The 23,553-nt window shown below is 41.5% G+C and overlaps 1 protein-coding gene across 1 annotated transcript in view; it reads right to left on the minus strand.

Moving 5' to 3' along the window:
* The window catches only part of thsd7aa (thrombospondin, type I, domain containing 7Aa), a gene marked incomplete at both ends in the record, with an annotated part of 109,372 nt that overhangs the window by 57,678 nt on the left and 28,141 nt on the right, over nt 1-23,553 (minus strand). Inside the window, 4 exons of the mRNA XM_079259088.1 lie at nt 90-245; nt 2,762-2,943; nt 4,564-4,812; nt 11,821-12,943. Coding sequence (XP_079115214.1) covers nt 90-245; nt 2,762-2,943; nt 4,564-4,812; nt 11,821-12,943 — 1,710 coding nt within the window. The remainder of the gene's footprint in view (nt 1-89; nt 246-2,761; nt 2,944-4,563; nt 4,813-11,820; nt 12,944-23,553) is intronic.

Genomic DNA, 23,553 nt, shown 5'->3' on the forward strand with positions numbered 1-23,553 from the left:
TTTAACTTATGGGAAAAGACTTTGAACATTAAAAGGAGAGTCCTACAGAGCTTCCTTAGTAAATCTACGGTTTAACGGTGAGTTCCTACCTTTCTTAGTGGACTGGTCCTGACAGTTTTCATAGGTACAAGGTCCCCAGGCGCTCCACGAAGACACCTGGCACTCAACAGGACACTTGATATGGCACAGCTGGGTGGTGTTTGGAGGAATGGCCAGACACAGAGCGCTGTCCACAGGCCGGGATGCTACAAACACACAGAGTGGATCAATGACACCATCCTCCTGGAACATGCTTCACATGATGTTAATGTTACAGTGTGAAGATGAAGAAAACTTAAGTTAAGGAGTTAAACATTAGAGAAGTTTCTCTGGTCATCATTCCAGCTCTGGAACCTCAATATTCCTTCAGTACTGATGCTTCCTTTTAGCATAAGGACTGAGGACTGCTGACAAACGTAGTGGTAGTCTTCCTCAGAGGGAGCAGAATCCAGGACTTCCAGTAAGGAAGCTCGGTTTTCCACCTAACCGTCCCGTCAGGATCAACTGAGACGTGTTAAATTATCCAAAAGGGTCGGAAATAAAACAAAAAAAAAAAACTGTAAATTTGTTTGTTTATTTTGTTTGGCTGTTCCTTTCAAACAGTAACCTTTTTAATCAACATTTAGTGCCGTTGCCGTTTAATAAGAATGCAAGTTAAAACTTTTAGAAAAGGAACACTTGGAAAATCTACAAATACACGAGATTTGGATGTTTGTAGGCCTGGATCAGCTTAAAAGCTGAACTGATGTGTGTCACTCTAGTCGACCCCACCCTGGAGCGCCCCAGCTTTCCATGATATATGTTTATGGATAAAGACCTCTGTATTTCATCAATTTTGATGTCTGACCGAGAAGAATATGAAGAACAATTTCCTCATTTGGGTTAGAATTAAAGATCACATTTGGAGCTGACCTAATAATATTATAATTGTTGTTGTTGTTGTTGTTGTTGTTAATAATAATAATAATTATTGGTTGTGGAGGTCTCCATCTGGAATTTATGGAGCTTCTCACAAAACAGCGCTGCTGAATTGATCTAAAAGCACTTGAAAAAAGAAAGATGATTCTTATGATCCTCCTCTGTATCTGCTTTTAAATCTTTCCTGAAGACCTATTTGTTTAAGCTGGCTTTTTAGATCTGATTTATTTAGATTGCTTTTATTTTTAATGGCTTTTAGATGACAGTACTTTTTTTTTTTTTTTTTTTAAATTTCCTCGTGTATGTTATTTATTCTGTTTGTTTGTTTGTTTCTTAACCCCCTACACTGTGGCACTTTGGTAAACATTGTTGTTTTTAAAGTGCAATATAAATAAAGTTTTATTGTATTGTATTAAAGTGCTGCCTGATTGGACCAGACGACAGTGGGCTCTCTGAAGCCCATAACGAAAAGCAAACTGTATCGGGTCCTGAAAGGTGTTGACAAGCGTAGGAGGTGAGCCAGTAAGAGCCTCTGCAGGACCACATCTCCAGGCTGGAGGGTAGTTATTAACCACACGGTAACCGTGTCTCTGTGTTTACATGGTGTCTGTTAAAGACTGAGCAGGTTATAGTAAATGGAAATAAAAATCTGATAAAATGTTCCTAATTGTTGTGAGTACTGGATGAATCTCCAACACTTTGAATCAAGAAATAAGAAACTGCAGAATCAGTGGCATCTAAAATACCATACACTGGAATATACATCATATGTAATGAATATCATATGAAAATCATTAGAAACACATATGATGTAAGCAAGTGTCTTATACTGGCTTTATAACCTTCAGACACACACAGACACACACACATACCCTTCATCTCTGTACAAGGACCTGATTCATGTAGGCGTCCAGCACTAATCCAGTTATGTTTGATGTGTCTACATGTGGCAGTTCTCTGACCAGTCAGCAAGTCTACAGTGTTTTCACCCTGTAATAAAATCAACACCTCAGCTGGCTTAGATCCTTAACGCCGGGATAAAAGAGGCACCAGCTGCCAAACAAAATCTGCGTTGGACAACAAAACTGTCCAAAAAAATAGGAAAAAGGACATGTATATCTAGATTTATATATCTATATCTATATTCATATATATATATATATATATATATATATATATATATATATATATATATATATATATATATATATATATATAGAGATAGATATATATATATATCTATAGATATATCTATATCTATAGATATAGATATGTCTATAGATATAGATATGTCTATAGATATAGATATGTCTATAGAGATATAGATATATCTATAGAGATATAGATATATCTATAGAGATATAGATATATAGATATAGATATATATCTATATAGATATAGATATATATCTATATAGATATATATCTATAGATATATCTATATCTATAGATAGATAGATATAGATATATCTAGAGATAGATAGATATCTAGAGATAGATAGAGATAGATAGATAGAGATAGAGATATCTAGAGATATATAGAGATAGAGATATCTAGAGATAGATAGATATAGATATATCTAGAGATAGATATAGATATCTAGAGATAGATAGATATCTAGAGATAGATAGAGATAGATAGATAGAGATATCTAGAGATATATAGAGATAGAGATATCTAGAGATAGATAGATAGATAGAGATAGATAGATAGAGATATATATATATATATATATAGAGAGAGAGAGATAGAGATATATAAATATAGATAGATCAATGGAAAAGAGGAATTGGGGGAAATGTACCTTCTTTGCTCCTGAGTGGGCTCAGATTGGCCGGTATTTCAACACTGGCCTGAACACAATAGACTTCCCGTCTCTGGATGCCACCGCCACACAAGCCTGTCTGGTTTCCACGCCGACGGTCCTGCTGGCTCAGCAGCACATCCACCCGACACTCTGTCCACTCGGTCGTCTTCCAGTTGTAGCTGACGATATAAGGAGAATCACGCTGACATCAGACATCATTAACCCTTCAAACTCTAAGCCAGTTGTTCCTACTGGTTTACTTGCTTTTTTGTTTGATTGATTGTTTGTTTTGTTTTGGGGTTTTTAATGTAAAGCATAAATGTAGAAACCCAGCTTTCTTAATCCCAGTCAGCAGACATGTTTCCATGTAGACATGATGTTTCCATGCAGACATGATGTTTCCATGCAGACATGATGTTTCCATGCAGACATGATGTTTCCATACAGACATGATGTTTCCATGCAGACATGATGTTTCCATGCAGACATGATGTTTCCATGCAGACATGATGTTTCCATGTAGACATGATGTTTCCATGCAGACATGATGTTTCCATGCAGACATGATGTTTCCATGCAGACATGATGTTTCCATACAGACATGATGTTTCCATGCAGACATGATGTTTCCATGCAGACATGATGTTTCCATACAGACATGATCTTTCCATGCAGACATGATGTTTCCATGCAGACATGATGTTTCCATGCAGACATGATGTTTCCATGCAGACATGATGTTTCCATACAGACATGATCTTTCCATGCAGACATGATGTTTCCATGCAGACATGATGTTTCCATGCAGACATGATGTTTCCATGCAGACATGATGTCTCCATGCAGACATGATGTCTCCATGCAGACATGCTGTTTCCATGCAGACATGATGTTTCCATGCAGACATGATGTTTCCATGCAGACATGATGTTTCCATGCAGACATGATGTCTCCATGCAGACATGATGTCTCCATGCAGACATGCTGTTTCCATGTAGACATGATGTTTCCATGCAGACATGTTTTCAGCCTCAGCTGTCAGATTCTGAGGCTGAAATTATGTAAAATAAATGTATGAATAGATAAAGCAGCATAAAGAGCAACCAGAAGAAGAAAACAGCAGCTTGTAGAAATAACACACAGATCAGCAATGACCAAGCTTTTGTCATCTGCACATCATTCCCTTACATCTGAAACGCGCACACACACACACACACACACACAACACACACTATTTACATGTTTACACAGTTGCTTTTTTTTTGCTATTTAAATCATCTATGCTGCCATTTCCCTGCTACCCTCACTAAACCTTCTCCAACTCAGCTGATCTTTGACACCACCATGCATTTAAAACTTTACTCTTGGCTTTACTCCAGACATGGAGGAACATTATTTTTCCTTCTTTTCTGCTCAAGTGTTGATATTTGCTCATGACTGCACGGTAGCTACGATCAGTTTGCCAGGAAGTGGCTTCATCATCGTGTTCAGGTGAAAATATGAGTCTCCTAGCAACATTTTTTATGATGAAAATGTGATAAATAATGGTGTTATCATGGATCGTTGTGCATTTAGCATCTAGAGTCTTAGAATAAACAGCTTTTGTGGCTGGATTGTAAACCTGGACAGGATATTAATGTCTGGAAAACTTCGGTAGATCACATGACCTGTAAACTATTCCTCACAGTTTACAACGCAGTCACACGCCACCATCCTGAGAAACTGTTGACATAATTCTTCTGGTCTGATGTTGAGTGGTTGTTCAGTTTTCTAAACAAATGCATCTGTGTTGTCCTTACACAATGCATGGTGGGACGGCTTCTCCCTGGGGGCTGCATGGCTCCTCCTCCTCCAGCTCTGGACAGTCTTCTCCTCCACCTATCGGAAACTGGCTGACTTTTCTGGTCCGAGTGCGTTCCCCCGTGGGTCCGTTGGGGTCATAGCACTCCTTGGAGCAGGCCGACCATTCGGACCATTCAGTCACGTCACAGTCTCTGGGAATGATGCACCCCTGGAAGGTTACCGGTAGAGTCTCCTGGGAGCATAAGCTGGAGAAGATAGAAATAAATAGACTTTAATGGAGCTGCTGCAGGTTTTACATCTTTACTCACAACCACGATTTTACATTTTCAGTTTACAAAGAAAATACAAGGAAACCAAAAGACACTGAAAAAAAGATCTCAAAGCAGATAATACTGCAGAAAAGGTGCAGAGACTTGAACAGATACTTTGACCAAAACATGCCACAGTTTTCCAGCGAGACCAGGAAATCCAAACCCTGAAAGACAAACCTCCACCCAACGAGGAGATAATGACCCCAACAGGACGCCCTGTTCTGGTCACACCATGAAGTCCAGAAGGTCTTTGCACACACCATAAAAGCAGCAATCCAAACCTGTAGCATTCCAAAATGACGGCAAAAACTTCAGCTGAAAGGCCAGCGAGCACTGGGGTCCAAACCAGACACAGTTCCATCACCAAGCAGACATGTTCTGCTTGTTCAGAACAAGAGTTACTGTTTAAAACATCAGAGTTACTCAGAGATTCTCATCTTTTCTCCTCACTAACAAGAAGCCGTGTGGAAGCAGAGACTCTGCTGGTTACAGAGACGTCTGTCTCGTCACGGTGGGACAGAAACTCTGGAAGACTTCTGTCTTATTGAAGGATCTCTTGTGATATCCTGGTCTTCGGGTTCTTCTGGACCCTCATGGTGTCTCTAAGTGAATGACGGGTCTGTCCCTGGATTCTGCGACTGTCAGCTGATCGCTGTGTCCATCATCGACATGCTGTTGGCTTCCTGACATGTTTACACACAACTGTAAGATTCATGAACCATTTAGTACCGTTTGGGTCTGTTTACATGGTTCTGCAGCGTTTGTCCTGGTTTTAATCCTCATCTCAGTCAGAATCAGCCGCTTTGTGATCGTCACACAACCAGGACATCAACCAGTTTCTTCCTCCCTTCCTATGTTGGTGCAGAGCAGAGGATGTGTTGGATAAACACATCAGACTCAGACCTCAGAGGATGGTCTGATCTGGCAACCTGTCACTGCTGACACTGGAACAAATTAATAATAAAATAAAAATATAATTGTTTCTGCACTTTGGCCATCCTCCATGTTTGTTCAGAGTGGGAGAATAATATTCCAGTATTGTGTTCCTACAGACTACAACAGAAATCATTTCATACCATCAGACCACTGAATGCCCCAGAGATGCGTTCTCTCATCTGGTGCTTAAATTTACTTTAGTTTTTTATTTTTATTTTATTTTAACTGTTTCTGTTGTAACTACGTTGTTAACTGTGATGGCCACTTGTTTATTGTGTTTTTGAACGGCCCTTGGATCTCGACGGGATTTCCTGGTGAAAGATTGGCTAAATAAACAAAAATAAAAATATACATTTACTTTAACCCACACTTGGAGTCCCCCTCATTTTACACACAGTTTGGACTCATTGTCTCAGACCAGAGGCTGGTTTCCTTCAGAAATTACAGGAAAATGAATCACAGGCGCCTCAGATCTAATCTTTGCCTCATTTGGAGTCAACACACAGACACGGTATTTTCATAACGTTTTACAGCCAAAGGTTCATGAATGATTGTAAATAAATACGTTTTTCTTAACAGAAAAGCTTGCAGGACTCTAAAAGCCCTTCCTTGTGAAAATCTGTCAGTGAGCTCACAGCTCATTAATTCTTAACCTCTAGAGTAGCTTTTTAACCATCGGAAGCTCAAATAAGTTGTAAATATTTACAATAAGAGAGAGAGGTTTGTCCTGGGGGACGAGTGGAGAGGCAGAGGACCAGACGGAAGTCTCCGGTCAAACCAGGACAACGAGGTGATGTTGATGAACAACCTCTGTGTCAGCGTCCCCACAGCGTGGAAATGATGGATGTTTGTGTCAAACAGTTTCCAAGCTCAGCATCGGCTCAGATTCAGATGCTGGAGCCAGAATCAGATCCAGGATCTGGAGACTGATGTCTCTGTGATTTCGGACTGCTGCCGAAATCACAGAGATGTTCACACGTCCAAATCCAGGGACGAGGAACTTTTAGTTGTCATAAGTGATTAGAACATTGTGATATCCAAGGAATTTCCATTTATCCTTCCCCTTTTATCTACCAGCATCATAACAACACTGGTCTGGGGCTGAAACTGGGAGATATCCATCCCTCTCCACTGGACAGTTTATTCACACAGGTCTGTAGATGAACATGAAGGTTGATTTTTCTTAAATTAAATCTTATTTATAAAACACTTTTCACCCCAAACTTCAACACAAAGTGTTTTCCATCATCTAAAATAACTTTTGCATCATAAATCAAGCCATTGAACAATATTGTGGTTTCTCTTTCAGTTACACCCCCCCTTCTCCCCCCCTCCCTATTCCACCCCAACATGAACTCTAACCTCTATTTTCTGTTTCTTAACTGCATGTAGGTATAAAAATACTGATGAAATTAAACATAAAAGCATCTGGCTCGATGCTGCAGTGAGGAAACAATAGTTTGGGGATTCCTCCACACCAGGAACCAGCCCACCAACGACCACAACAGGCGCCACCCTAATCATGGCAGGGACCCCCCCCCCCCAGGTCTGGCTACAGTGCAGGAGCTTCTTCCAGCCAGCAGGAAAAGGCTATATTTATTTTATTCATCCATTCATTATCCAGACCGCTTAGTGCAATTAAGCGTCGCAGGGAAGCTGGAGTCCATCCCAGCAATCATTGGGCGAGAGTATAGACAGTATATAAAGAGATGAGCGGAGCCTCCGTGACGTCACCCGTAGGTTTCTGAAGAGCTGAATTGTATCTCGGTGGGCGGTTCCTACCGTCGCCATCTTGGCAGGGGCATGCGTGTCGTCTCGACCGGAAAATATAAATGTGGGCAAAGAGGTGGAGCTGAGAGGGGGGCTGTGAGCGTCATGGTGGATGATTGACATCGAGCGAACTCAGAGCTGCCTGTAGCTAAGAGCGAACCGTGCTAACCCGGAGCTAAAAGGAGCTAACCAGCTAACTGAGGTAAGCGGGCTAAAGCTAAGTCACGTTGTTAACCAGCTAAAAACCGCAGTTGTTCTACGTTCTTCTTACTTGTAGCGGGAGATCGCGTACCTGTCAATCAAAAGAACACGCCCCTAAATATGCATTAAATTACTTTTAATTTTGAAAAAAAATTCACTCCCCCCCACAGTTGTTATGAGCTGACCCATTAAACCGAAAATGGATTTTTGTACCGGGCTGTAAACATGCTTCCCAGTTGCTGTCTTCTATTCTATTCTACAGTCAGTTAGCAGATGCTTTTATCCAAAGCGACTTACATACACGCTAACACCACGATAGGGGGTAACTTAGGGTTCAATGTCTTGCCCAAGGACACTTCAGCACATAGTCAGGGGAAGCCTTGAATTGAACTCCCAACTTCCCAGGCACAAGCTGACTGCTCTACCTCCTGACCTACAGCTGCCCTGTCTTCAGCCCCATTCAGGTCAGTGGCAACTAACAGCTAACACATGGAGAACGGCAGCAGTGTACATGGACACCAGTGGTGGCATTTCCTGGTCCAGAAAGTAAAGGTCCTGCCATGTTTTTGGATCTACCTGTACATTTAGAACAGGTGTTTTCACCAACAGGCTCGTTTACCTGGCAAATAAACTCTGCTCATTAAATTCAGCTTGTTTGGTGACTGGTCGGAACAGCTGCCGGACAAGACTTTTACTTTCTGGACCAGGAATTGTCACCTCTGGTGGACACCATAGACCGTATATAGAAAGATGGATGGAGCCTCCGTGACGTCACCCATAGGTTTCTGAAGAGCTGAATTTAATTTTGGTGGGCGGTTCCAACCATTGCCATCTTGGCAGGGTCATAGTGTCATCTCGCCCGGAAAATACAATTAAAGGCAAAGAGGTGGAGCTGAGAGGGGGGCTGTGAGCTTCATGGTGGATGATTGACATCGAGCGAACTCAGAGCTGCCTGTAGCTAAGAGCTTCCTGAGCCAACCCAGAGATAACAGGAGCTAACCAGCTAATGGAGGTAAGGAGCTAAAAACCGCGGTTGTTCTATGTTCTTCTGACTTGAAGTGGGAGATCAGATACCTGTCAGTCGAAAGGACACACCCCTAAATATGCCGAACTTTGAGATTAAATTACTTTTAAACGGACGAGTTAGAAAAAAATTCACTCCCCCCACAGTTGTCATGAAGGTAAACCTGACACATTAAACTGAAAATGGAATTTTTTACCAGGCTGTGAACATGTTTATTTCTGCTGTGAAGTTGGTCTTTTAACATGGGAGTCTATGGGGAGTTGATCTGTTTTGGAGCCCCTAGTGGATGAAGGGGGAACTGCAGTTTTATGCACTTCTGCATAGGCTTCACTTTTTACCACCGGAGGTTGCTGCTTGGTGGACACATACGTGACTGAGGGAGCCAGAATTTGACCTGAATGACATGACCTGAACAACAGCTTCATGTTCATCTCAACAGCACTGGATATGAGCAGCTTTAACTTATAGCTAAACGTGTATTCCATAGATTCAGCTACAGTTCTAACTGAGTAGGATTTCTGCTGCAAAATGTTAATTCTCAACCAAGACAGACACATGAACTTAACACTAGATTGTCAGGGAGGGTGGACTCAATTAAACCTGCATAGGCTACCAGTGACCTTTCCGTAAATGGATTGTGGGAATTCTGGTCCTCAAGGGCCACAGTAGACCGGAGTTTCCCACTACGGCTATAGAAGAAGAAACAAGTATTCACATCCTTTTCCCGTGACACCACAACCCTGAGTGTTAGATGAGAATCAATGAGGATGATCTGATGCTTCCAACATGAAATGCTTCTGCATCTTACAAGGTTAACATATTCCAAAGAAAGAAAATTGATTATTTTAAAAGCATCAGCAGCAAAAGAGATTTTACAAAGTGCACTGCAGTCATTTGCGAATGCCAGCGTAACCGGATACATAAACTTTATGAAGACACATTATCAGTTGATTTAGCTTCAGCAATGAGATCACAATGGTAAAAATATCTAGAAGCCATTTATGAAACCACATAACTGATGAGATGAGCCAGACAAAACATTCTAGCTAAATATGTGTTTCAGTCAACTCATGAAGGATGGCAGCACCAGTTCAGCCAGTCAAGTAAAATTCCACCAGTTTACAGAAGTCACAGAACAAGTGAAGAGATGCCACATCATCATACACACGTTAGATGGGCAGTTGGTCGATAATTTCCACCCGCTGTTACTGGCAGCAGAGAAGAACATAGAGGAAGCTGTTCCGGTAAAGAGCGGGGGGGGTCAAACTCCAGTCCTGCATTCCAGTATCCAACTGGTTTTTGGAGTTTCCCTCTACCAACACAGCTGATTCAAAGCTGATTGTCAGCCTATTTATGAATTTCAGTCAGATGTGTTGGAGCATGGAGACAACAAACACCAGCAGGAATCAGGATCCCGGCCCTCCAGGACTGGAGTTTAACACCAGTGCTTGAGAGGACCCAGCATTAAGCAAAACCAGTAACAGTAACCAAATGGAGTTGTAAGGACAGCTGGCTGCATTTCAGCCTAATTTTCTAGACATGAACGACTGTAAAAATTCATTCATTCACTCATTTTCCTGACTGCTTAATCCAATTCAGGGTCGCCGGGAAGCTGGAGCCTATCCCAGCAGTCTTAGGGCGAAAGGCAGGGTACACCCTGGACAGCTCGCCAGTCCATCGCAGGGTCCGACTGTAAAATGAATACTATATTTATATGTAAACATGAAACTGATTCAAGCGCTGAAACAGTTTTATTCCGACTAACCTCTACAGAATCCCACCTGTATGGTTGGATTGTTTATGGGTCACATTCCCTTGTGACTAGTTAACCTGATGACTTTCCATATGGATCCTGTCGGAACCAACATGAGATCATGAAGGGAAGCAAAGCGGGAACATACGGCAGAGAAAGTGTTGCATTTCTTTGGGTCTTTGGTCATGTTTAGCTAATGAAACACTGACATTAAATGTTATCATTTCATGTTGCGGTTTTATAATTGCTTATGACTGTGGTCGGCGCTACAGCTACATGACGAGTTGAGCAGCGTTCAGTAATGTCACATTGCAGGGTTTAAAAACCCTGAAACAACTTTTTAAATGTATCGTTCACTGTTTAAAGTCATGTCAGTATGAGGTTTAAGCTTTTCAGATGTCTGTGAAAGGAAGCGTTAACTCTGGAAATCTGATCTTGTTTCTTTATCTCTGCTGCGCGGAGCATTTCATTTGTCCTCTGCATCCTGTATGTCCCTAATTTGGTCTGTTTTAATTGCTCTTGTGGATGATCCGTCTAACAGAACTGGAAACTGTGGGAGCAGTGTTGAGCAGTTTAGCTAACCTGCGACTTGTTAAAGAGAGAAGCCGCAGTGTGCTTGTTGGCACAGACCACCACCATCTACTGCACTGCCTTCTTTTTATGTCTCTTACTAAGATTAAACATAAACATGCAGACATGGAGGAAAGAATGTTTTTCTTGTCAGAAACTGCGTCACCAGAGATGAGCTCTGGACTCTACACTGCCCTCTAGTGGATGTACTGACTGTCGATCATGCCAAAGTTAGGGACGCATGAGAATACGAAGGCAGCGATGCTGAAACGGATGATGCTATATGCGTAGGTAAAGGCCAACATCACTTATTCTCCTAAAAGATAGCTGGAAGTCAAAGCTAGCTAGATGTTTGTTCTCGGTTTCCAAATTCTCTTCTATGGTTGAAAACATGATTTATCCAAACAGCCTCCCATCCAGGTCGAGGCCCTGGAGCCTTTTCCATTTGTTTTCTCTGACACAAATTCAGAGTTGATACATAGGATTTATTGATTCTGCACAGCAGAAGGAGCTCAGTTGGAATGAGATCTTATGTTAACTTTACTTTGTTTCATATTATTTTGTTATGTAGCAGTTTAGAGACCTTAAAGGAAATGTTGGAAATGAATGATTGCAGAATAATGTTGTTTATTTCACTGTGTTAAAGTGTGGAAACTGTTGAAAACAAAATATTTTAAATGTGTCTTACCTGAGAGCTTCGACGTTCCCATTTTTATGAACACAGATGACTTCTCTGGTCTGATAACCAACTTGCAGATCCCCAAACTTTCCTCTTGGCTGCTTCTGACGGTTCTTATTCCTCTTCTTCTTCATGAGCTCTCTGGTCTCCGGATCCTTTCCTTTTCCCCTCTGTCTTACCCTCTCTTTTACTCCTCCTTTCAGTTTCTCCTTTTTGCCCTTATTTTTAGCCTTCTTCAGTCGTTTGGGCTGATCTGCTTGCCGGGATAGTCTGTCTTGTTTCCTGGCGGCTCTGTCCAGTTTTCTGTTGGCTTTGGGTGGTCTGATGCCATCTCTGGATAATTTATCATCTTTCATTGACTTTTTATCTTCGTCTCTGTGCTGTTTTTCATTTTCTCCAGTCTGCTTGTTTCCCTCTCTGGACAGGACGTTACGTTCTTTAGGTAGTTTAGAACTTTTCCTGGATTTTTTGGTACTCTCCCCGAGTGGCTGGTTGGCTTCTCTGGCTTGCCGTGATGGTGGGACGGAGCAGGGACCCCAGGGTCCCACTCGAAGGCTGTAAAGGCTCTCTTCTCCCTCACACACTCCTGGCTGGCATGTTTGGAATTCAGTCAAATTTGGGCAAGGTGCTCCCCCAAACAGTGGTGGTGTGAGAACTAGGCGGATTCGGTTTTTTAGGCCTATGCCACAAGTTTTAGAACATGAAGTCCATGAGCTGAACTCCGACACCACACAGTCCTGAGGACACGGGATAAGACAGGCCTGTTCTAGCCGTGGTTTGGGCTCAAAGTATTCACAGATTGCATCTTCTGCAGGCTCACCGTCAGCTCTCTGAACACAGCCCACCTCACGGGTCTGGATACCTTCTTCTCCTCGAGAGCACACGGTGGAGGGCTGCAACCCAGAGCTGCGCATCTGTACTGGGACACACTGGTTCCAGGCACCCAGCTGCCAGCCATACAGGTCTTTGTGCCAGTCACACACTCTGAAACAGCTCTGCTGGTTGTCTGGCTGTTCTGCCTGTTCGCAGTTGGTATGCAGAGTCGTCCAGCCCTCAGAATGGGAACACCAGACCGCTCGAGTCTGGCTGCCTCCCGGACCACATTCGCTCCCCATGCAACGACCCCACGGACCTGCAAAGAGCAAAGCAAGGACAGTTAAGGAATGTCAACATGAATGTCCTTTATTGAAAGTGTTAAGATATATATCTGCTGCACCTTTAACCCGTAAAACTACAAGCTGTGTTTTCTATTTTTGGTTTTTATGTGAAAATACATGCAGAAACTCAGCTCTTTTAATCCCAGTCAACATAATTATTTTTTCAGGATAGGCTCAGTTGTGCTTATGCTTTTTTTTTTTATTGTTAATGTTATTTCTATTAAATAAAGATGCTATCATGGATCGCTCGCTGTGGATTTAACATGCAGAGTCTCTGAATAAACACAACTATACTGAACATTTTGTGGAAGAATTGTCGGCCTCTTGGACAGGATCTAAAAGTTCTGTAGATCACGATTTACCCAAAAGAGTTACACACCACTGAGGAACTGTTGGTGATATAAGGCACAGTGCGCGACGTCCCAAAGATTTCACAGACTTTTAAAAGCTAAAACACAGAAAGAGAGGAAGAAGTGGCAATCTATATATTTTTTAATTTGATTAAAAAACAGTCAGATCTCAAGCTGAACAGTCACTATTTCTACTTTGATTCCCTGCCAAACACTGAAATATCTGGAAAAGCTCTGAACAGATGGAGACAATGTCCTTTTTATATCCAGCTACAAACAGCTAGATTAGCCAGTATGGAGGGATTTCTGCTGCAATGAAGTCACTAAGGCTCTTCTAGCCAAATGTCCAACAGCCAAACATCACTGCAAATAATATCTTTCACTGAAATGTGCAAAGTTTCAACCTAAGTTCTTTAGATGGGGATTCTTGTTTCATTTTCCTGTTTTTAGTTGATACGTGTACCATTTCTTTCTTTTCTTTTAGCGAGTGAACAGAAATGAAAAGAGGAATGGAATGAAGAAAGAGGAAATGAAGACACTTCACAAAGTAAATACAAGCACAAAGGTCAGAGGGCACCCTGAGACCTGGCTAATCAGCAGCCATTTAAGTACAAGTCACCATCACCACTCCACAAAAGTGACCGTGCATCGGCCTCATAGACTGTATTTTAAAAGATGGGCGGAGTCTCCGTGACATCACCCATAGGTTTCTGAAGAGCTGAATTGAAGCTCGGTGGGCGGTTCCTACCATCACCATCTTGGCAGGGGCATGCGTGTCGTCTCTCCCGGAAAATACAAATATGGACAAAGTGGTGGAGCTGAGAGGGGGGCTGTAAAGTGTCATGGTGGATGATTGACATCGAGCGAACTCAGAGCTGCCTGTAGCTAAGAGCTAACCGAGCTAACCCGGAGATAACAGGAGCTAACCAGCTAACAGAGGTAAGCAGGCTAAAGCTAAGTCACGTTGTTAACTGCCTAAAAACCGCGGTTGTTCTACGTTCTTCTTACTTGAAGCGGGAGATCGGGCACCTGTCAATCAAAAGGACACGCCCCTAATTATACCAAACTTCAAGATTAAATTACTTTTAAACAGGCGAGTTAGAAAAAAATTCACTCCCCCCACAGTCGTCATGAAGGTAAACCTGACCTATTAAACCTAAAATGGATTTTTGTAACAGGCTGTAAACATGTTTATTTCTGCTGTGAAGTTGGTCTTTTTAACATGGGAGTCTATGGGGATTTGCTCTGTTTTGCAGCCCCTAGTGGATGAATGGGGAACTGCAGTTTTATGCATTTCGGTATCGGCTTCACTTTTAACCAACCCAGGTTGCTGCTGGATCAGCCCAGAAGACGGCAGGGGAAGACCTCAGCTAGAACCTCAGAAGCCATGGGACACAGGACCCGGTGGGGCAGGTAGGTCTTTATTTTATTTCTAATCTGTACCAACTCTTCAGATTACTTTGATCCCAGCATCTGCAATGTTTTTACTGCTCAAAATACTAAAAAAAAAACTTTTTTCTAATCATTCATCACTTGACTTAAAATTATTAATATGATGTTGAATCCGAAGACATAAAATCATTGTTTAGCACTGTCTTGATGTCTTAGAACAAAATGGCGTTCCCCAAAAACACAATGTGTGAGACCTATCCAGGCCCGATTTGTCAAATTTGTCATGGAAGTACCATCTAAGCTGCTTGATGTCTTCAGACAAACATTTCTAACTATTAATCCACGCAAATTCAGTCATTTATTTCCTTTTTTCCATTTGAGTTTACTCCGTCTCACATCTCCTGAACTGACATTTTTCTCGCAGTCTGAATTGCACAAACAGAACCGGACCCCAGATAGGCACCTCACATGATGGTTCCATCATGGTTTGGACTTTTTTGTTTTTTCTCTTTTTTTGTTGCTTCCTCTTTTATTTTGTAGTTTCCCTCCCCTGTGTATTTTAGTTCATCTTGCTTCCTGTTCATTACTTCACCTGGTTTGGTTTTTGATTCATTTCAGCTGTTTCCTGTTTCGTCCTCTGTGCATTTATACCCCTCGGTTTTGCCGTTTTTTCTTTGGTGGTTCATTGTGTGTCTTTGTAGTCAACCTTGTTTTTCTTATCAAGTTTAAATTGTCGAGTTTAAAGTAAAATGTCTTCGTCCTACACTCTGCCTCCGATCTCTGCTTTTGGGTCCACACCTCCACTACCTAGTTTTTATCAACTAAAAAGTGTGACGTCTTACAGTTGAGTTTCGTCCTTGCCACATATGCCCTGATATTAATTTAATTGTCAGAGTAATAATTTAGATCACCGACAGCATTTTCTATCACTCGCCAACACTAAACCAAGACAGGCAAGCCAAGAAGACAAAGGTGCAGCTGATAATAATAGAATGTAAGTTAAGCTCGTTAAAAGGAAAGAAGTCACTGAAAGTTTACAGCACACTAAAATAAATCCCCCGGTTGGGCCAAGCTCCCCATATGCTAGAAGCTAAACTGGGCTCTGGAGAGAAACTTACCCTATTCCTGTTTCCCATTACTCAGCTGTTGTGGCTAAGAATGGAAGGAGATAGCTGATTAGTTCCCTTAAGAAGGTCCAAAACTAAACAGTTCAGGATCTGTAAGGGACACATTTAGCACTAGGAAGCCAGGTCTGCACAGGTCTGAACACCTTTATAATGATGATCTTAAAAAGCCCTCGCACCATTAAATAAGGTTTAATCATATCTCCACAGAAATACTTGCAACAAAATTGACAGCATTCATATTTGGCAGGTCCCTAACACTTTGACGTAGGATAACAAAATTTGGCACATATGTGTAACACCCCAAGACAAGCAAAAAAAAAAAAGTCAATAAAACACCCGTTACCATGTCAACGGGCTGTCCGCTATTTTGGCGTTTACACCCATTTTGTGTACTGCACATCTCCATAGAAATACATTGGATCTGTACCAAAGTTAAAGGCATTCATATTTGTTAGTTCCCAAACCCGTTGCATTGTGAGGAGGTGAGATGGGGGCATTTTGGCATGAGGCTCAGACCCGATGAATGCCGCTTGCCACTTTAATTTCTCTTCTTTCAGGCACAAATGCTAACGTCTTGATCTTGACAATCCTTTTGATTCATGCTATCTGACTGGATTTAATATTAGTTAAAATAGCTAGTGGTCTTTCTAGCCTGACGCTGCAAATGGAGCAGTACCACTGGAAACTATGGGGGCAGTGGTGAGCAGTATAGGTGCCATAAAACCAACGAAAGGTTAGAAGAAGCCACAGAAATTTGTACACAGACCATCACCATCGACTGAACTGCCTTGTTTTATGTCTCTGTTAAAGAATAAAGATGTTTGCTGAATTCTGAAGTCTGGACTCTGCTCTGCCACCAAGTGGATGCATTCCACAACAACCAGGCCAACACACAGACCGAATGGGAGGATGTGGGTAGTCATGCGGTGTTTGAAGTGGATGTACTGACTTTCTGAGGCATTCCTGTGTTCACATGGGAAATCGGAAAGGTTCAGCCAGAAAACCGTGGGCGGTCCTCTCCGGCTTGGGAATTAGATCTTGCTCCAAATATCTTGGGGTCTTGATCAGGATAGAACTTTAGTTTGGCAGGAGGATCAATGCAAAATCTGCAGTGATGTGGACTCAGTCTGTTGTGGTGAAGAAGGAGCTGTGCTGAAAGCTGCAAACACAGTGTCTCTGGGTCTCTGTGTGAGACATACGATCTACTTGATTATGCCTGCTGTGACTACTTTACTCTTCATGGAACTCCCAGGTGCTTTTCACATCTACAAACTCAAAAAGTTGTTTATCTGTAATTACTGTGTTGGAAAAGAATCTCCGTGGCAGATAGGCTAAATGTAAATGCACTGAATTTGCATCTAATTAAATTTACCTGCTACTTGGAGAAAGAAACTCTGCAAACAGAACGTCATTTTAAAGTAGAAAGTGAAAGATAAAAAATGTTTTCTGCTCCCATCCATGATGTGAAATCAGGATGAAGAGCAAAAATCAAGGTTGAACGTCGGTTCATTTGGTGCTACAGTTGGATGGACGATCTCGGAGCAGGACATTGTTTGATGGACTAAAGTTCATCTGAAGGGAATTGTGTCTGAGGAAATAAGCAGCCCTGAAGGAGCAGAAGACACAAAGGCGATGTGGCAGGGTGATCCTTTCACGGCAACTGTCCTTGAGATGAAAAGCATTAGTCAGCCGGGTCCATGATGTGCTGAGGCTGACATGATTGGATTTTGCTAGAAAACGTGGGGAAACACACTCCCTAAGAATGGGGAAGAAAGAAGGATGGGGGACGGTGAAAGGAAGATAGATAGCTAGAAGAAGAGACTTTGACATGAATGTGAGAAACTGAGTGGCTCAAGGCCCACGAAGGGTGGAATCACCAGCTTTACGTTGAGGATTGCCTCTAATCTGCTTGTCCTGATCTGATTAGGAGACTGCAGCTTGGAAAATACTAACAGGAGCTTCAGCACATGTTCACCTTATCATTCTATCACACGTGTGTGGGTCATCAATAACTATAGATCCAATCTTTCAGGACCAATAATAATAATAATCACATTGATAACATTAAGAAGAAGAATTATGCTTTGTAGTTGAGCCATCTGGGAACCAGAAAGTAGTGGGCTGCCATGTCCCAGCATACCTTGGCCATTGTGATGACTAAAGACCCACAGTGGTCTCCATTCTCCAGGTTCTCCAGATCTGAGCCACATCTGTGACCACCATTCCTCGCTTATGATATTAGGCTGAGGTTAATAAAGTTAGCAAAAAGCCGTAATTGATCACATGAACGGGGAAATCCTGTATTTCTATTGTGGGGAGGATTTGGTTAAACTTTTAGTCAACTGGGTGAAATAATGAAGAGTAAAGTGAAAGGTGTCTGAGAAGAAGAGCAGCAAGATAAAGATCTGCAAGATGAAAAGGAAGCTCTGGAGACAGATGGGGGGGCGCAATTGGGGGAAGGTGTAGGACAATGAGGGAAGGATGGGGGAGGGAAGAATTCCTAAATGTCAGCGAGAATGTGGTGAGACAGGACCAGCAGGTGGAGGATGGATGGGGGAGGAATCACCTCACTGAGCCGGAACTTGAAGAAGAATGAAATCACAACAGCTGAAAAACAATTTGAAAAAAATAAAACTAAACAAAAAATAAAATGAGACCATTCATTCATTATCCTAACCGCTTAGTCCGATGAAGGGAAGCTGGAGCCTATCCCAGCAGTCTTTGGGCGAAAGGCAGGGTACACCCTGGACAGCTCACCAGTCCATTCCAGGGCATAAAATAGGATATTAAATTAAATTAAATTAAATTAAATTAAATTAAAATATAAATATTAAATAGCGTTTTCATCTAAATTAACCAACATGAATAAAAATACTAAAATAAATTTAAAAATTAAAAATAAAAAAATTTTCTCGAAAAATTTTTATATCAAAAACTAAAATGAAATTAAACAAACTCAATTCAGTTCAATTCAATCCAAATCATTAATTTATTCATTCATTCATTCATGAATGCCGGAGCCTATCACAGTAGTCTCTGGGCGAAAGGCAGGGTACACCGTGGACAGCTCACCAGTCCATTGCATGGCCAATTTAATTCAATTCAATTCAATTCAATTCAGTTCAACTCAATTTAATTCAATTCAATTCAATTCAGTTCAATTCAATTCAATTCAACTCATTTCAATTCAACTCAATTCAATTCAATTCAGTTCAATTCAATCTAATTTAAATATGAAAGTAACACCTGTGTAAATCCTTGCGGCCACCATGTTGAAAGTCCAGAAGTCCAGCATGCATCACTTTTTCATTTTTATGCAGAACATTTTGGTCGACTTCAGCTTCTGGAACAGCATCATATCACAAAACCTGACAACTAAATCTAACTTTAAAAACTTATTGTTAAAGAAAACATATCAGCTATTAGTTAAAGTTGTGCTGTTTTCTCTTCAGCGTATAGAATATTCCATCCATTATTCTGTTGAACCACTTCATTAAATACAATCATTGGTTGATCCTGTTTGTAAAACTTGATTTTGATGACAATTTAAACTCGGGAAGAACGGGTCTGAACTGTTGTGTTAAATCAGCGTTTCTTTCAATGACTCTTCAGTCATTTGGGAACAGGAAATGCTGACCATTAGAATATCTGTCTGAAGGGGTTTAAGTTGGGAATTACAGGTGAAAGTAATAAACAACAGATACCAGGATTCTATCCGGTTTTCTTTCCACAGTTCAAGCTCAGTCACGTTAGGTTAATCTGTACTTCTTAATGCACCCTGGGAATGACAACTAGTGGTTTCATTGGCTGATTTGTCTTTGTGTTGGTCCTGAGAGGGAGCAGCTGAGATTGACCAGGGAATCCCTGTTCCTCTGCCAGCTGGGAGCTGGAACGTCTCCAGCACTCCATAATCCAGACGGAGGAATTACCACCCAGTTTAATTTTTATCAGTCGCACCAGCTGCTCGCTTGTCAACAGTCAGCTGACTTTCAGTTTCCTGCTATCCAGATTTTCTGTAAAACAACGTAGCTCAACACTTATGCAGAAGCAGTAAATACAGAAAACTTCATACCACGTTCAGAGAGGATTCTATTGCCAAGAGAAAAAAAACACAACTTGTTGCTTTTGCCCTACACACTGATGGAGATGAAATTACCAACATGTTCTTATCTGGGGACGTTTTTCTGCTTGTTTTCAGCTGATTTGGAGCCAAAGATCACGAGATGATGTCATTTTTCTGAACATCTCAACAAGAGACAAAACGACAACAGAAAACTAAAGAAGAGAAACTTTTTACTGGAAAACAATATGGATGGATGGATGGATGTATGGATGGACGGATGGACGGACGGATGGACAAATAGATGGATGGACGGATGGGTGGATGGATGGAGGGATGGACAGATGGATGGATGATGGGACGGACGGACGGATGGACAGATGGATGGATGGATGGACGGATAGACAGATGGATGAAGGGACGGACGGATGGATGGATGGATGGATGGATGGATGGATGTACAAATAGATAGATGGATGGACGGATGGACAGATGGATGGATGGACGGACGGACAGATGGATGGATGGATGGACGGATAGACAGATGGATGATGGGACGGACGGATGGATGGATGGATGGATGTACAAATAGATAGATGGATGGACGGATGGACAGATGGATGGACGGACGAATGGATGGATGGATGTACGAATAGATGGATGGACGGATGGACAGATGGATGGATGGACGGACGGACAGATGGATGGATGGATGGATGTACGAATAGATGGATGGACGGATGGACGGATGGATGGATGGACGGACGGACAGATGGATGGATGGATGGATGGACGGATAGACAGATGGATGATGGGACGGACGGATGGATGGATGGATGTACAAATAGATAGATGGATGGACGGATGGACAGATGGATGGACGGACGAATGGATGGATGGATGTACGAATAGATGGATGGACGGATGGACAGATGGATGGATGGACGGACGGACAGATGGATGGATGGATGGATGGATGGACGAATAGATGGTTGGATGGATGGATAGATGGATGGACGAATAGATGGATGGATGGATGGACATTAAAGTTTTTTCCCATTTTTTTGCCTGTTGCTGAAACCATTAGAAACCTTTTGTGTGTAATTAGCTGTACCACTCGCGGCTTCAATTTTAATTATTACTGATTAACCAAATTAATGAAATAAATAAATCTGACATTAAAAACTCATCATAACATTGGTTCAGCGAAAGTACAGTCATTTATTCAACCTTTCTAATATTGCTTTTACTTGGTGAGCAGGCAGCAAGTTGTTGCAGTTGTGTGCGCTTAAAAGTGAGTTATATTCACTGAGTGTATGTAATTTAACCCAGTGTGGCACAGATACGATGTACTTCAGTCCAGCATTTTCAGGTTTTTATTCAGGCTCCGGTGAGATGAGCTTCGCAACAACCATCTCTGCATTTCCTGGTGAAACTGGAACAGCAAGTCGGTAAAAATACTGAGAGCACACCAACTCCGCGGTTTAGGATGCAGATTAAAAACCTGTCCCAGTATTGTCAAATTAATTTAGGATTGATTTGTTTGGGTCAGTGAAGCCAGTTGATCCAATTATGTCAGAGATAATGAAAATCAGCTTGTATGGACCTGATCTTCACTTTGAACAGGAAATCATCCATGAGCATGATAGGAAGAATCAGAGAGCGAGGGAGAAAGAATGATCAAAATATCCTATACGAATATCCTCTGGTTATGTAAGGATGGTTTATTATACATAACTGGCTCATTTCCTGCATTTAACAAGCAAAACCTTTGTTTCTGAATATCTACATATCTCCATTCTAATGTGTGTGTATTACAGACATCATGCCTCCATAATAATGTGAAGCCACGAAAACAACATTTAATCACACATCTCATCACTTTTACAATGCTTTTCATGGAAATGTGGGAAAAAAAAGAGAAAATATTTTCTAACAGGTGTCAAAGTACTACTCCTCCACCTGACTTTGTAAGATTTTGCTTGTTTTCTTCTCGCTGCATCTTGCTATATAAGCTACTTTCAATGAAGCTAACCAGTTGCAACCAGCAAGCGGAAATGTCGACGCAATTCCGGAAGTTGTCTACATTCAGAAGTGGGTGTGGCAAAATAAGGTGGATAAACTTATGATAAAATATATTGAGTAATATGAATATAAGAGAAATATTATCATAAATGTTTTTCATGATAATAAAAATACCATAAATTAATATAAACATTCATTTATTTTTTAACCCCAATTAAGGGTCACAGGATGCTGAAGTCCATCCCAGCAATAACTGGGCAAGAAGCAAGTACACCAGGACAGGCCGCCGCCCCATCACAGGACCAATAAATTATTATGCATGTAATAATATAATTTCCTAAATTGAAAGAACATAGGTCTCAAGAACCTGCAATAAATTTTTACTAAATTAAAACATAACATCATCATGACTAACATTAGTATCACCATCATCATCATCATCACTATCATGACATCTGACAGGCTGCCATAGTCATGTGTCATGAAGTACACAGAAGCGAATCACCAAGGTTGGTCCTCACTCGTAACTTTATGTCCTGAAAGTGTCAGAAGTGAAAACTAATGGCTTTTTTTTTTTTTATTAACTCAGTGACATTGCAATATTTCAAAAGTATCGGTATGCTCATCCGTAGTGAAGAGTAAAGCAGTCTATGATGGGTTTTGTATCCTTTCCTAAGCAGCTTTGCTGGGCTGTTGACACATATTGAGGATGACTGGTCTGGAAAGCTGTGTTGATGGTAAATATCAACATGGCATCGATGTGAATACTGGGATGCAGGTCTTCCCAGCAGTATGTTTCTGAAACAAAATGAGGGTAAACTCCCTGACCAATGTAGATTTCTTTATTTTAGCTATTAACCTAAATATCACAAAGGAACCTGATCAAAACTGCATCTTTGCTCTATGTTTATCCTGTGAACTTAAACCCAGAGAGGAGAGCAGCAGGAGGATAAATGTCAGCTGCAGCATTAAGATTATCAGTATTATTTTCCAGGGTTTAGTCTGGAGCTGCACTGTTATGTGGATTAAATTCTCTTCCGATGGCTTTTCCAATGTAGAAGGAATTTAGCAAGTGCTGAATGCCTCGAAGCATTAGCTCAGCCTATCAGAGCCACTGTGTCAGTGAGCACAGATCAGTCATGGAAAAGTGGATCACCAACAGTTGTACTCTTGAGGATTTTCTGCTCACACCCCGTGTCAGTTTATAGTCTTTTTTTTACAACATACATATATATATATATATATATATATATATATATATATATATATATATATATATATATATATATATATCTCCACTTCCACCAAGTCCAGTGTCCACTATACACTAAGCGCAAAGAGGTACTAGTGAGCATCAAGGCCACTATCCAAGATGAAACATCCAAGATCCATGAATACATCAGGAAGAGGGCACCGAGGGATGAAGTGAATGTCTCAGACAGTGGAGTCTGGAGGAACACAAGATGGAAGAACCATCATGGGAGGAAAAGCCCATGGGATGTACCACCGGCAGATCACCGTAATGGCCGATATAAACAAGTCCTATCAATGGCTGGAGAGGGCTGGACTGAAGGACAGCACAGAGGCACTAATCATGGCAGCACAGGAGCAGGCCCTAAGCAGCGATCCAG

Source organism: Telmatherina bonti, assembly GCF_933228915.1.
Source record: "Telmatherina bonti genome assembly, chromosome: 19".
NCBI classification, from domain to species: Eukaryota; Metazoa; Chordata; class Actinopteri; order Atheriniformes; family Telmatherinidae; genus Telmatherina; species Telmatherina bonti.